At 40.5% G+C, this 16,251-nt stretch overlaps 2 protein-coding genes across 2 annotated transcripts; both read left to right on the forward strand.

The window, feature by feature from the left end:
* The first annotated feature begins 8 nt into the window (after positions 1-8).
* On the forward strand, positions 9-8,905 carry npepl1 (aminopeptidase like 1). Its single transcript, XM_004545021.6, has 12 exons — positions 9-232; positions 1,365-1,550; positions 1,753-1,923; positions 2,035-2,124; positions 2,496-2,577; positions 3,196-3,338; positions 3,930-4,007; positions 4,303-4,403; positions 4,625-4,748; positions 4,858-5,034; positions 5,854-5,964; positions 7,920-8,905. The coding sequence occupies exons 1-12, from the start codon at positions 83-85 to the stop codon at positions 8,076-8,078; spliced, it is 1,572 nt and encodes a 523-aa protein (XP_004545078.1). The 5' UTR covers positions 9-82; the 3' UTR covers positions 8,079-8,905.
* Positions 8,906-10,953: 2,048 nt separating this feature from the next.
* LOC106675090 (cathepsin Z) lies at positions 10,954-15,549 on the forward strand. The gene is made up of 6 exons (XM_014408948.4): positions 10,954-11,242; positions 12,265-12,428; positions 12,574-12,753; positions 13,465-13,615; positions 14,415-14,577; positions 14,773-15,549. Exons 1-6 carry the CDS (start codon positions 11,115-11,117, stop codon positions 14,896-14,898), a joined length of 912 nt encoding a protein of 303 aa, XP_014264434.1. The 5' UTR covers positions 10,954-11,114; the 3' UTR covers positions 14,899-15,549.
* Positions 15,550-16,251: the final 702 nt, after the last annotated feature.

The following is a 16,251-nucleotide window of genomic DNA, read 5'->3' on the forward strand; positions in this document are numbered from 1 at the left end:
CACTAAAGCTTGTCCTCACCCGGCTGCCGTCGCCGGTCCGGGGTGTCCGTCGCCGTCCACTTGAGCACCTTCAGTCACCAAAATGGCGAATGTGGTGCTGGAGTTTAAGGTTTCTGCCGGTGATTCAGAGCCACAGAGTCGCCCTGTCCTGATCATCGGGCAGCACACCAACCTGCAGCAGGTCAGCTGGAGCCAGATCAAAGGAAAACTCCAGCCGGTCGTTAGCAAAGAGGTAATCTTATAAATGATAACAAAAGCTCGGTACCGGCTAATGTTAGCGTCACGCTAAGCAAAAGTTAGCAAAAGCTAGCACAGCTAAGTTATTTCATGACACAGCTAGCGAAAAAGAGTCCAAAGGGCAAAGCTATAACGGTGTCAGTGTAGGCTACTTAGTAAGCTAAGAGCTACAATAGTCAAGAGATGTTTGCGGTCTTATTTGTTTTAGGGTTTTTTTTCCATTATCATTATTATTGTCATAATCACAATTATTATTATTATTAGTATGACCGTAGAAGTAAATCTCACAACACCAGTAATTCGTATTTTGCTTACTTCCACGGTTGCCCGGCTGTCACATAACTCCTGGATGATTGTAGGTTAGAAAAGCAGTACTTAAACCCAGACAGTGGTCATTAACCTGTCTCCGAATAGGAATTTGCAACTGGAGCATTGACGAGGTTAAAGTCCCAGTCTTCAGTATCCAGATAACTAATGCCGTACTACTGCAGCATATCGCATATGTGTAAACTTATTTTCAACATAATCGACATACTGTCGATGGAGTTTGTCCAACGTGCTCCTGGTGAGTGATTAGATCACTGGTGGTGGATTTGGTGGGCAGACTAATACGCTCAGAGTCATTGAGTGTGACAGTTTTCCAATCAGCGTCGGACTGTTTGTGTACAATGATTTGCTGAGACACTGTTGGCCTGCTCCATGAAGCGCTCTGATTATTCTGAGCATGTGTATGTACCTTCTAAGGTGATAAGTGTGAAAGCATCTGGAAACATTGTGACACTAGGAATTTTTCAAACCCAGTATCTCAAATTCCCATCACCTACTGGTTCACTTGCCTCTTATTTTAATCTGGTGGAAGCACTGTGTACATACTGCTGACTGGTTATAGTCTTTCCAAAACATTCCCAAAACCGCTTTGTAGATTCCTGTCATAAACATCTGGAATAACATATTTAATATTAATAGTGGATTATTATTACATCATCAGAGATTGTTGATTTCCCAGACTGCTTGTACTTAGTTTACAAAGAGTAAAAGAATTAGAGGATTTAACAAAAAATGTTTTTCAAAGCTTTAACATCTTTGTGGTGAGTCAGAAATGTCAATTTTTCCTCATGTTTTCTCAGATCTGGCAGGCAGCTCTGAGTGCTTTAAACCCAAACCCCACGGACAGCTGCCCCCTGTACCTCAACTATGCCACAGTGGCCGCCATTCCCTCAAGGGTCAGCAGGCACAACAGCCCGTCTTCTGCCCACTTTGTGTCCCGCCTGGTCCGTTCCTGCCTTCCCGGAGGGAATAACCGCTGCATTGTGGTCAGTATTTTCAATCAGAATTGTTTCCTGTTTGTTCTTCGGGGAAGTCAGAGGTTACTTTAAGCTACAGAACAAATCTGTTCTTTATAGATGCCCGCTTTCTGTGCCATGGGACTTCTGGGAGTCCCATGGCACTCAAATCTGGGTCATCCAGTGGTGAGGTTGTTTGCTTCACGAAGTGGCTAACACATCTGCTCTCCAGATGGTGTGTGAGCGTTCAGATGTGTTTGCATCCTGCTGTGCTATGGCCCGGGCCTTCCCCATCTTCTCTCGCCGCTCCGCATCCTCACGCAGAACTGAGAAGAAGCATGTGACCGTGGAGTTTGTGATTGTTGGGCAAGATGCCAATCCTCTGGAGGCTGCAGAGCTTGAGGTACTTTAAAGTTTTGGGTTTTAATTGTTAGTGCTGCTCATAATTGCCTTTTTTGTGTGTGTGGGTGGTCTGCCATCACTTAATGGCCTTTGTTTTTCATCCCATGTTCAGTGTCTTTCTAACGCTGCTGATGGAGTTCGACTGAGCGCTCGCATTGTGGACACTCCATGCAATGAGATGAACACAGATCACTTCTTAGATGTTAGTGAAATTCTCTGATTTGCATAAACTTTGTTAACCTGTAACACGTTTCCATGAAAACGTTACCTGTTAAGCTTCTGTGTCCTCATTTCAGTTTGCCCATTCTCACATTAGGCTATAAAGTTAAGTCAAACTGTCGTCTATTTATTGATGTTAGTAACAGAAAGTGAATATCTTAAGATATTTGTTTACAATATCAGGAGTTAATTTCGCAAACCCATTGCATCACTTACATATCGACAATACTTTTTTATGTACACTTTAATACTTTTTAATTTTTAATTTAGAAGTAAGGAGGGTTGAAATCTGTTAAAACTAGTTTTAATATTTCTACTGCAGTTTTTCATCACAGCCATAAATTTCTGTTTCAGGAAATCAGGGCTGTGGGGAATGAACTTGGAATCACTCCAGTTATCATTCGTGGAGAGGAACTGAAACAAAAAGGGTTTGGAGGTACGACCTCTGCGCATGCCTGTGTGCTTTATTTTTAGCTTGAATTGTCACAGTTCTCCAGAATTGCTATGTCAAACTTTTTTGTTGAGTGTGCTTTAGCTAGAGAGACTCATGGTGCAACTCTAATGGAAAGAAATGGTAAACAAGAAAGTCAGCTGTGCTGTTCACTGTGTCTGGTTTCAACTGAAGACGCCAACAAGCTTTAAAGCATGGAGAGAATTTAGAAAAAAAATCTAATACATTTCTTTTTACACCTCAAATACTAAACATGCATATATACAGGAAATACTTGGTTGAGATTTCCCTAGGGACACCAGAGTGATGGATTTTTGGGACTGATCCCTAGTAGCATATTTTGAAGCTAGGCTATATATTGTTTTAGTGTTTTAGTGTTGCGTATAAGAGGCCGTAATGAAGTGCTAGCTAAAATATGATCCTAAAAGGACAAATCAGTGGCAGGCTGTAGTAGCAAAAATGCACTCAATGAAAAATTGACTTATTCTTTAAGGACTAAAATGGGCACCTATAGAAAACTGTGCCTGTAAGTCAAAGCTTAATTGTGTAAAAGTCTGAACATTTCAGATCACTGAAAATGCTTTTCTTTCTTCACCCTCTCAGGTATTTATGGTGTTGGAAAGGCAGCAGAGCACCCTCCTGCGTTAGCGGTACTTAGTCACACTCCTCAAGGCGCTACCCAAACAATTGCATGGGTGGGCAAAGGAATTGTGTATGACACTGGTGGACTTAGCATTAAGGGAAAGGTATGCTTCTGTTTCCTGTGGAGATGATAACTAATCATCTATTTAGAAAAACAGACCTGCATGCCTCACTTGAGTATATTTTACAGTGTTACTGGGATAGCTGATAGATGAGTTGTCTGTATATAGAAATATAATTTAACAGGAATAGAAAATTATGTTAATCAAGTGGAAAAATGCAACAATATTTGGCTTAACTCATGTATTTCACCTTAACAGTGCACTGAGTCATGGTGTGTTAGCACAGAATTTGTTGTGTGTACCCCAAACATTAATCTTCACTGTGATCTTGTGGACCATGTTGCACCTCCAAAGTCTCTGTCTGCTGTAATCTCTTAAGTTTGACAACTTTCAGTAAGCTCATCCACTGTCTGGGCAGTCTGGATGATCCTGGAAACCTCCACGCTGATCTTTTAAATAAACTCTAAGCCTATTCTCAGTAATCTGTTAGCAAGCAGCACCTTTTATATTCACTAGTTCAGCCAAAAAGCTTTTCTTACTGTAAATGAATTTATAGACAACTGGGTTGCTGTCCTGCTCACTGCAGAAGAGATCCATTACATGTAAATAAGTTGTGGTTTTTCCTTCTTCTAGACCACAATGCCAGGGATGAAAAGAGATTGTGGTGGAGCTGCTGCCGTTCTGGGAGCATTCAAGGCCACCATTAAACAGGTGAGGTGACAGAAGGATCCCACATCAGCTCTCACGGCTGTCATTTAGGCCTCAGTCTCAAATGACTAATTGGGAAGTAGTTGCTGGCTGTTGCTAAATGAAGCCAGTCGTAAAGAGGCTGCTGCACTAAAAACCTCTTTTTGATTGTTTTGGCTGCTTGTATTTTTTTTATTATTATTATTATTTTTTCATATAAAGTATGTGCAACTGTGACAATCTGCTAGCAACATTGGCAGTTACAAGGAAGTTTTAGGTGCAGCACTTTATACCAGCCTCTGTCTTCTGTTTGTTTCAGGGCTTTAAGGATAATCTCCATGCAGTGTTTTGCCTCGCAGAGAACTCAGTTGGACCCGCAGCCACGCGACCTGATGATATCCACATTCTCTATTCTGGAAAGTGAGACTTTTTTTATTTATTTATTTTTAAGTAGTAATATATCATTTGCTTGGAAATTGATTTGACACACTTGGTATCAAATTACCTGTGTGGTTTGTATTCAATGTCTCTCTGCCATCAAGGTGTGACTGCACATAAACTGCGTCCGATATCATTTTCCACGCTAACTCGAGAGGAATGAATGTGGGCAGTGGTATAAAATGTCCATTCTCCCTTTAAAGGTCAGTGGAAATCAACAACACTGATGCAGAGGGCAGGCTGGTGCTGGCTGATGGAGTAGTGTATGCCAGCAAAGACCTGGCTGCTGATATTATTCTGGATATGGCTACACTGACAGGTGCACAGGTGGGTGACTCTCACTAAACCAACCACTGCAGGTGCCCAGATCAACACATTCTGTACTGTGAGGCAGGTGCTGCTTCATAGCTGAAGTCTCTTTGTTTCTGTTGCTCAGGGAATCTCCACAGGAAAGCACCACGCAGCTGTGATGACAAACAGTGAGCAGTGGGAAGCTGCAGTTGTGCGTGCGGGCCGCAGCAGCGGGGATCTCGCTCACCCTCTGGTCTACTGCCCCGAGCTGCACTTCAGCGAGTTCACCTCTGCTATGGCTGACATGAAGAACTCTGTGGCAGTAAGTGGCAAAATCCACACGCGTGGCAAGACACAATCCATATCAGACACGGAAGAATTTAAAATACAGGGATTTCACCACCTACTTCAAACAAGCTCAGTTTAGCTCGTTCATCTTGGTACTATCACATGGGTGGCTCAGGAATTTTGCACAGTATAAATTACAATGAAATTTTTATTTTATTGTTGTGTAAATCATTATATATTCCTTACTTAATGTATAATGTGTGTGTATATGTTAGTCCCGTAGGGAAATTACTCCTCTGCATTTAACCCATTCACCCAGTGAAGCAGTGGGCAGCCACCAGTGCAGCGCCCAGTGCTCAGGGGTACCTCCAGGTAGCCTTCAGTGAGCCGATCATGGGGCAACCACTTTACCTACTGAGCTATCTTTGCCCCCCCATTAAGTCCTTTTAATATTGACAAAATCTGGGAGATGTGCTTCCAGAAAGTGACCTGACACGGTTGGATGAAGAGATGTGACCTCACCATTTTTAAGTTTTTACAGCACATAAAACCACTGATCTCTGCTAAAGAGAAGAAAAGAAACAGAAGATTTTATGAGTTGTATGGTTTTGTGAATTTTGTGCAGACTTGTTATCGTCAGACTCGTCGATAACAAGTGTGACGATTTTCCAAAATATCCAAGCTTAGGGCGATCCGTGATAACTCACTAACGGAGATTTCCCGCGTTAATGCGGTTATGGCGTTAATGTCATTTTAACAAAATTAACACTGACAGCATTAGTATTTTTTTCAATGGCTGTTATAATTTATTCAGGCTTGGTTGCTGAGGTGCGTGTGTGTTTTGCATTGACAGGATCGGGAGAACGCGCAGAGCTCCTGTGCTGGCCTCTTTATTGCATCTCACCTGGGCTTCGATTGGCCCGGTGTCTGGGTCCATGTTGACATTGCCGCTCCTGTTCATGCTGTGAGTATCCCATGCTTCACTGTGTGGATGTGATTTTTAAAAAGCAAGCCTATGAACACATTTTTGTTAACTAAAATAAATCATTATGTTGTTCATGTTCATACATCACCAGCAATACAGTGCGGTGCACTTAAAACACCGCTGCAGCACGCACATGGATAGAGTCTGTTTGCTGCTTTTCGTATGGCTTATTTAGTGAGTCACCAATCCACAACAGTGATAATACAGTGCAGGGTTTTCAGTTTTACTACTGTTTACGTTTATTGGATTGTGAAGTCAGGGTTGGTGGGGATTTTCTGACTTTCTGAGGAGGAAATTTCGATTCTGAATTTCCAGTTTCCTGCTTCAGATGGAGTGCAGCGTGTTTTTTGCTTCAGGTTCAAGTTGGAAATTGTAGTGCATCACTGAAGTTGTTCAGAGTACTGGCTTTAATCACACCTACAAATTTGTGCCAAGTCCTTTTTTTTTTTTTTTTTTTTTTTTTTTTTGTCTTTTAATTATATTCTTATTGAAGAAAGGGGAAAAAAAAAAAAGGGACTTGTTACAATAAAGTGCATTGACATTATTTAGTCAAAAAAAGAGAAAAGGAAAAGAAAAAAGCAAAACCCTTTTTCTTAGTCCTTTTGTTTTACATTCTGATAGCAAAAAAATAAAATTAACTCATTGGCTTGACAATGTGTTACATAATGCAGCATGTTTAACTTATTTACAAAAACTACATTAGGTACATATTATGAAGTTGAGGGTCAACCTGACATTGTTCGATACATGGGAGATACACCAAGATACACCAATTCAGGGCTGGTCTTACCTAAATTCAGGGCGGATGGGGGACACAAAGCTAATCCATTTATTCCATATTTTGTAGAATTTGTCTTTCTGAATTTTTAAAAAGAATGTCAATCTTTCCATTTTAAATATTTCGAAAACCACATTAAACCAATCCTCAAGCGTTGGCGGAGTTGGATTTAACCACTTTCTGGTTATTGATTTTTTGCTGGCTGCTAATAGCGCTTGTAAGAGTTTTGTGTCCCCTCCCCGGACCAAGCCAGCAACCAAGCCCAAGTACAAATTTACAAAATTGATGTCAAATTTTATCTTAAAAACCTCACACAAAGTTTTATGGATTCCCAGCCAGTAATTTTTTAATTAATTTTAATTTTTAGTAATTTTTCCCAGCCAAGTCGAGTAAATATTGAGTGAAGACTCTTAAGAAGTAAAGGGCTTTGCTGAATGTTTGAGGAAGTTGGCACCAAACACCACTGTAAAGCCTCACCTCTGAGCTAAACATTAAGGAAACCTTTGACTGAGCTTATAAAACACAATCTGCAAAGACTGTGTGAGTAAAGCTGAAAGGAGAATTAGCACTGATTTAAAATGAGACTTTACCGTTATTTGACCAAACTGTCCAGCTGTGTCAATCCAGTGGTGTTTAGGTTTAGAGCGTATTCGGAAGTGCATAAAAACCAACGTGTAGAACAGGAATAAAGTGGTTGCCAGTAAATGCCGTGACGTTCTTTCTATCAGGGATGTGCATACACTTGTCTGATTTCCTTGCTACACAGAGACTAGAGGAGCTGCTTTCTGGCGTATGCTTCCTCAATCACTGCGAAACTTCCCATTGTGTTTGAACAAAACAAGATCAGCTGACCTTACTGCCTGTGACTGGTCAACCTTTAAAATAAACTGGTTTTATAACTTTCCTGCAGGTGGTTTCCTGATGCTCTGTCATGGTCTTGTGATTCAGTTCATAAACAACAGTCCTTACGCAGGCTTTCTCTCTAATAAATCTCCATATTTGTGGTTGTCTTGTGTTAGAAATTGGTTTAAAAAGCTTTGTTGTGGCAACTTTTATGCTGAATCAGGTTTCCAACAAGAGATTATGGCAGCAATAACTGAATGGAAAGTGGAGGATAAGGTTATTGGTTTTTAAGAGCTTTTCTTCTCTCTTGCAGGGAGAGCGTGCCACAGGTTTTGGTGTTGCTCTGCTCATGGCCCTGTTTGGTCAGGCATCCGATGACTCCATGCTGAACCAAGTTTCTCCTCTGGGTGCAACCACCAACGCGTCCGAAGACCACATGGAGCGCGACTGCAAACGGCGAAGATTGGTCTAATGAGGGAAAGGGGGGGGGGGAAATAAAATTAAAAAAAACACACCACGGTTCACTCCCCCGACTGCTCCTGTGCCACCACACACTCAAACTGTTTAAGCAGGTGCTTGTCCAATTTAGAGATAAAATGTTTTAGAGTCTGTGTTCTGTGTTTGACTTGACCGAATAAACCAGATAAAAATGAGTCAATCAGATGTGGTATAAATGATTGTGATCAAGCACAGGCCCTCATTTGTGCTCGTTACGTGGCACTTGCCGCACTGATTGCCTCAATAGCTTCTTCATTATTCAGTTCTCATTGGTTATATTAAAATGTAAGCAAACTTCGAGTTAAATTAATTATTGATTCATTCTTCCTTTTTTTTTTCTTGTGTTTTTACCAGATTCTACAATTAATGCAGTTGAATTTTTTTTTTACCCCATACCTCAAATGTTGCTTTCCAGTGTCCATTTCATCAGCAGAAATTTTTGTAATTTCATGCTTTATGCAAACAGAGAATAACGCCATACATGTTGTACTTAGACGTTCTGAAAATCACTGGCTCAAGATCAGTGAAGATAGACGTGTTATCTTTTGTAACAACTGCACTTTGTTAACGCTTTGTATCTTTGGACTACCTAATCTCTGGACCAAAATGAGTGCTCACTGCACTTTTTAACAGTTTCACTCTGTCACATGACTGCTGACATGCTTTGTCAGCATAAAACACACAGGCCAGACGTTAACTGTAAGTTGAAGTGTTCGTTTCCAGCACAAACAAGTTTGTTTTTTCTTCTTCTATTCGTATGACAATCGTGTTGTCCTTCAATAAAGGTGGTGCCATCTGTCATCTGTGTATGTAGATTCAGTCACTACAGAATTAATAAGCTGAAGGCTTGTTTGTTTAAACAAAACAAACAAAAACAAACAAAATGATCTTATCCCCTCACATGACTTCAGCAATGTCTATCCAACTTGGCATGCCAAGTGCTTTTATTTGTAGTGCGGTTTGCTGTGCTGGTGTCTTGTAGCAGATCCCCAGTTATCATCTTTCCCTGTCATTAAAATTTCAAAATAGCCAAACACCTAAAAAAAAAAAGTATTCAGTGCAACTCTATTTTATTTATATGTGTATATATATGTGTGTGTGTATGTTACTCACAGCAATAGTCATCACAAGGCTTCATAAGAACACTTCTGAGGCAAATCTACTCTCTACTGTTACCAATTTCTCATCAGATTACAGCTTTTTAATTAACCACGCTGATTTCATTGTAGTTTGATTAAGTAGGAGATGATTAAGCATTGTCCTAATCATCTCCAGGTTAAAACATCCCTCTGTGTCTAAAGATTTGTGGTGTGTGTGTGAGTAATAACCTCTTGTATTGGATAATGTCACAAAAAATAGGGTGTTTTTAGGCTTAAACCTTGGTATGACTAAAGCTCAATAAATAAATCAATCAATCAAGGCTTTATTCGCCACGTGCAGGTTGCCCTGCAGTGAAATAGGACACCCCCACCCCACCCCCCCGACCTTACACACACAACACAGACATCACATGGGGATACAGGTCGGAGATCGGTAGCGTTACAGAAAAAAAACACTGAAATATACACTACAATGGGAAAGTACAAGAGGAAAAAAAGAGACCTCTACTCATGCTGGACAGCATGAGAACAGAGAACAAAAAAACTCCTCTGCACAAAAAAGCACATAAATGTCCACAGCACAACCTTATGGAACACATGACAAGCCACAAGGTCGGGTGGGGGGTGAGGAGTAATCAAACACAGCAGCCGTCCTGCCCAGCGCTACCATTCCAGCGTGGGCTCAGACCCGCCGTGTTCCCAGGAGGGAACAAGCATTGAAGGCGTTTGGAAAGGGAGGTTGGATGAGTGTGTGCGTGTCCAGAGTTCAGCTGAGACAGTGTCCTTCACCCTGCTAGGCTAAGTAAACAGTCTTCCAGCCAACCCAGGTGGCCTTGCATGGAATGGGAAGGAACAGACTAAACACAGTCGTTATCAGGGAGTTTTTGTTCCGTGCCAGCCTTGCGACCGCAGCTGGCGCCGAAAGGGTATCCGCACATGAAGTGATGGTGCTTTTTACTTTAGTGCGAACAGCTCATATGAGCTGACAAACAGACAAACTGAGCATCAGAAAGAGGAAGGAAAGTTATTTAAGTGAGATTGAATGTGGCATGGTTGATGTTGCTGGGTGGCCTATTCCAAAAGCTGCTGAACTACTAGGATTTTCCTGCACAAGAAGAATAAACAAAGAATCAAAGATCCAGGGGGTGGCTGTTCTCTGAGCAAAAATGTCTCGTTGGTGTCAGAGATCAGAGGAGGATCCCTAGACGGCTTCAAACAGATAGGAAGGTAACAGTAACTCATTATAATATAATCAAGATAAGCAGAAGAGCATCTCTGAATACACAACACATGGAACATTGAAGCAGAAGAAGACCACACCAGATGTGATTCCTGTCAGCTAAGAACAGGAAACGGTGCAAATCACATGGGCTCACCAAAATTGGATCATAAAAGATGTGAAAGATGAACTTTTGAATGATGAGCCTTGATTTCTCTTGCGACATTCAGATCCATCCTGCCAAAACAGTTCAGGGCGGTGGTGGTGTAATGGTGCGGGGATTACATTTTGGCACACACTTTGGGCTCCTTAATACCAACTCAGCTTTGTTTCAACACCACAGCCTATTGCTGACCTTGTCAGCTATGTAATGACCAAAGTGTACCCATCTTATAATAAACCATGTTATAACACTCTGATCATCATGTTTCTTGAACATGACAGCGAGGTCACTGTACTCAAATGACAACTAAGGTTCCAACCAACCAGGAGTTGTACCTAATAAAGTATTCACTGACAGTAATACACTAGAAATGTGCATACAAAACAGCAGCACATAACGAATCTTTTATGTTTAATTTCATCTTATCTTGTGACATTGCTTAATAATTACTCTCTTGCAATTTAGGATAGATACTCTAGAAGTGAGTATCTCCTGGTCCCGTAACTAAAGCACTGCTCGGTGTCAGAGATGGCTCTCAAAGCCGCGGTTCTTGTGCTGTTTTCGGCCGTGCTGTCTGAGGTGTCGGCTGGAGTATTTTTTAAGCAGAAGGAGCCGTGCTATGTCCCCTCACCGAAGAGAGGCGGCTTTGGACTGCGGTAAGTTCAACAAAGGCTTATGTCGCTTGAAACCAGTGCAAAAATAGATATTCGGTATGTTAAAGAAGGATTTGCAGTGCTTTGCAAACTCTCAAACTTCCCCTCGTGTCTTTATATTTTGCTTCCAAGGAGCCAGACTTGCCTTGTAATTTTTTTAATGTGATCTTTAAAGTAGTTCTTCAGGCTCTCTGAAGGTCTTTCACGGTTTTTCTTTGGACATTGTCTGTTTTTTCTCTCCTTTTTAGTCTAGTCATTGTATCTGACCTGACCAAGGGATTAACCAGTGTTGTGTCTACAAAAAAAGAACCATTTTTCCTAGCATAAGTACAATTATTTGTTCCAATTTCTTCTGTTAAATCTATGAAACACACAGTGAGAGATATAAAATAGTATTTTTTTTTTTCAACAAGCTGTGCTATTGGCTGGAAAGTTGGCATATGCATGTAGTGTAATGTGTCCTTAAAAATTAAGGAAACTGGAAAAATAGAGGAACAATGAAAATGTTGCAGGGCTTAAAAAACTCTCTGCAGCAGATAAACAATGTCCTTAAGAAATAGTGAAAAAAAGACCTGAGACACAAGACCCGAAAGATAAGTTAGAACTGTGCAAACCCTGTTTTTGCTTAATATACTGTATTTCAATAAAGTACTGCACCAATTTCCCATTTTCTGAGCAAAATCTAAAGAAATGAGGGGTGGCTCATTTTGTATGTTACTGGTATTACATTTGTGTAATACCAGTAATATGTGTAATCTATATGGTATGGACTGACAGAGCACACGATATCTGTGTATTCTTCTCAATACTGCAGCTGTAATGTGAGGTTTTGCACATCAGACTAGTGAGAAGGACAATTCTTTTGCATCTTGTATCAAGACTTTAAAAGTTATTTTTTTAAAGAGAGGAACTGAAACAGAAGAGCAAGAAGATTTTCAAACAGACTTTATATGTTGTAGCGGGGACATCAAACTTAAACATCAGACTGATCCAGTAACTGTGTGCAATGACACGTATGTTCACAGGACCGCACCTCGTCCTCACGAGTATTTGAAGATTTCTGATCTGCCGAAGTCGTGGGACTGGAGGAACATCAATGGCACCAACTACGTCAGCACTACTCGCAACCAGCACATTCCCCAGTACTGTGGGTCCTGCTGGGCACATGGCAGCACCAGTGCGATGGCAGGTATGACTCAGCAAAGCTTAACTATGTCACATTGTACATCACAAGTCTATGACACAGGTGTGCTTTCACTTCTTCTTTCCATAGAAGGGACATTGATGAACAGAAAGTAATGGCTGCTACTTATTTCTTATTTGCATTAAATCAGATCGAATCAACATTAAGCGGAAAGGAGCGTGGCCATCTGCCTACCTGTCTGTCCAGAATGTGATCGACTGCGGTGATGCCGGCTCGTGCCACGGAGGAGACCACACTGGGGTTTGGAAATATGCTAACAATCACGGGATCCCAGATGAGACCTGTAATAACTACCAGGCTAAAGACCAGGGTAAGACTTTCACAGTGTACACAGTGACCAGAGTGATGATCATATGCTTCAACATCATATGTTTACTCAGTGCTAATCTAAGAGGCCCTGTTTTGGCTCAGGACACTCCTGCAAGATAGATGAATGCTGTTCTGATAACCTAGGGGAATATGATTAATGACGTTAAAAGGTTTTTACACAGTGTAGGCTAAAATGCACAGGATTTACTGTATTTCACCACATGTGCAAGAGTAGACAGACTCTTTCAAATATGCAACAACTAAGATTAGTAAATATATTTAACCTCCTAGGACCTGGCGTCCACATATGTGGACATCAAATTTTGGGTTATTTAGACCAAAATACTCAATTTTGCTCTACAAGGGCCTGATATCCACTTACGAGGACATTATGCTGCCACTGTTCTATCGAAATTTTAAACGAATATCCTCATATGTGGCTTTCATTTTTCTTAGAAACAAAAATTAGTTAAAAAAAGATCTGGTAATTCTTTGTTTTTACATTCATCAGGTCCCAATCGGCCCAAATATCAAAGAGAAATTAAAAATGCATGCCGTGAAAGAGTTTGGGTCTTAGGAGGTTAAAGGACTTCATCAGAATTTGTTAGAAGACAATACATTTGTGTTTTTAAGGTCAAAATGTTCCCCTGGCTGGCTGCTGCATGTCCCTGTGAGGCTGAGCCATGTATGTTCTGTTTCTCTCTCTCTAAAGATTGCAATAAATTCAACCAATGTGGCACCTGCACCACTTTTGGAGTGTGCAATATTGTGAGTAACTACACCCTGTGGAAGGTGGGAGATTACGGATCCGTCAGTGGGAGAGAGAAGATGATGGCAGAGATTTACGCGCATGGGCCGATCAGGTTTGCAACTTTTTCATACGTTTATAAAATAGTCCATTCTGGTTGCTTTGTTTTACTTGATTATTCAATATTAATAATAAAGCAGATATCCCAAACCAACATAGGACACTAGTTAGAATCCTGATTTCCACCCTAAACCTTTTCCTGTCATTCCATACTTATGTAGGGGAGAGCAGTGTGTCATGATTTATGAGAAAAATTGTCATCGATATACAAATTCTGTAAACATGAAATCACTGATTTAATAATTAATTAGTTCTCTGGGCCAACTTTCATTTGTTTAAATGTGGTACAGGCTATAAATAAGTAGACCTGACAGTCAACACAAAAAGTACATGTTTGAGGTATAATTTTTTCAATTCCCAAAAATATATATATTTAAAACAATGAAGCGGGCTACATATTGAATGGATCATAACACACAAGTATTGATGTGATAGCAACACTAGCACCGGTATCTATAAAAATTAATATTTGGATCGATCCACCCGCAGATTTTTAAAAGAATCAAAAGTATGACCCATTTTGACTCTGTTTAGAAGGTGGTGGGTTGAGCAGCTTTTGTAGTTTCTTTGAATCATGTTTCTGTCTTGGAAATAAATGTTTATTAAATTAAATCTGCAGTCAAGAAGATCTGTGGTTTAAAGTAGCTTCTCTAGGCTTCATCATTTCAGCATCCAATCATCTGCTGCTGAAATGTTGTCAGTGCAGCAGAGCATTAAACTCATCAGTGACTGCTGCAACTTTTAAGCAGAAAGAGGAAGTAACCTGTGGTATTTAATGATTTTTAATTTCTTAGCTGCGGGATTATGGCCACAGATAAGCTGGATGCGTACACTGGAGGTCTCTACTCTGAGTACCAGGAGGAGGCCTTCATCAACCACATCGTGTCAGTGGCAGGATGGGGAGTGGAAGACGATGTCGAATACTGGATCGTACGCAACTCCTGGGGAGAGCCATGGGTGAGTCGATGCCAGATAGCTAATGAAATGTCCTCTCGTTGCTGTTTAATTTGCAGCCGGTTTTATCAAATCAAATGCATTTTCGCGGTCACAAATACAAGAATATTATTTCATTTGAGAAAGAAATCCTGTATCTGATTTCTTAAAAGAATGACTTTCTTATTTAAGTCTTGGCTTCTTTATTTTTGCCTTCAGGGTGAAAAGGGCTGGCTCAGGATCGTGACCAGTGCCTACAAGGGAGGAAGTGGCAGTAAGTACAACCTGGCAGTAGAGGAGGACTGCATGTACGGAGACCCAATCGTACCCAAGGACTACCTCTAGAGGAGCCCAGTGTCAGATTGTGGGCAGACACTCCGATGCCTTCCAAAGAAAAGCTTTTTGTGTTTTAATGTTAAGAAGGGAATAAGTTCAGGTTTTTCTTTTTTTAAACCTAAATCATTATCAGGGTCTTCCAGCTGAATATCAAACTGTTTATGCCGATTCAAACTGTCTGATTACCACAGAGAGGTGTGCAGGCTGTTTTACAGATTTAAACTTTTAAAGGGTTTTATCAGAAAGAAGAATGATGCAAGTTTTTGTGCTGCAGAAAAATTCAGGCCATGCAACAGTCATCACAGTAAATAAAGAGGGTTTTTTGTAACCTACAGTATTGAGACAGCATAGGAAAGCTTTTAGTTTTAATTTGTAAATTCACAGTGATTCAGCCAAAGAACACAACTATCACACTTTCTGCTGCACTGCTCTGATGCCGAATGTTTGCAGTGTGTGGCGTTACTGCTACTGAAAATGTTGCACTACACAGGGAAGAATGCAAAAACTGAAATAAACATACTTTGTGTGCCTTTGTGTGCAGTTTGAGTCAAATATAGATTCTTGTAATTTGCCATTTGTTTTATGATGAACACTTTGAACCCAAAATATTTCATTGTGACAATTTGTTTTCAAACTGTACCAATAAACACTTCATCTGTCCTTTGAGTTAGAATGTTTTATAGAAACCTCTCAGGCTTTTCTATTTTACCATCCACTGTCTTTACTTTAATACACACGTCATTAATTGACGTCAGTCAGGTGAAGATGAACTGACAGTCAGTTTCATGGCGATCTTTTATTATTCCATAACAATACAATCACCTGATCTCACCCAGCAGAGCGTGCTTTTGACATAAGTTAGAAAGACACTCAAGAAAGCTGCAAATGAAGATGCTGGCAGAGCATCTCAGGTAGGAAACAGAATCTAGTGATGTCCTTTGGCCCCGTTAGCTAACCAGACTATATTTATGCTACCCGATGATTTCCTCCAATACACAGTGATGATCTTTGGAAGATGCAGTTTGCCCAGTACATTTCAGAGGCTTCTGAAGTTTACCTCTTTAAAACATATTGTTTAGTTCTAGCTTTCTTTTATTCTTTTGTGTATGCTGGCAGCCTTTCTGCACTCCTTACTGTCTTAAGAATTGTAAAAACGAATCTTATATGTTTAATTTCATCTTATCTTGTCACATTGCTTAATAATTCTTCTCTTGTAGTTTAGGATAGTTTTTCACTGTCATTACAACATTATTAAAACTGAGCTGCACAGACAGTGCGACACTAAGAGCATTCTCACACATGCCACAACATGACTTGTGATTTCCTTGTAAATCACGTGGGCTTTCGTAGTTGGGGTCATGT

This window comes from Maylandia zebra, linkage group LG5 (assembly GCF_041146795.1).
Source record: "Maylandia zebra isolate NMK-2024a linkage group LG5, Mzebra_GT3a, whole genome shotgun sequence".
NCBI lineage: Eukaryota > Metazoa > Chordata > Actinopteri > Cichliformes > Cichlidae > Maylandia > Maylandia zebra.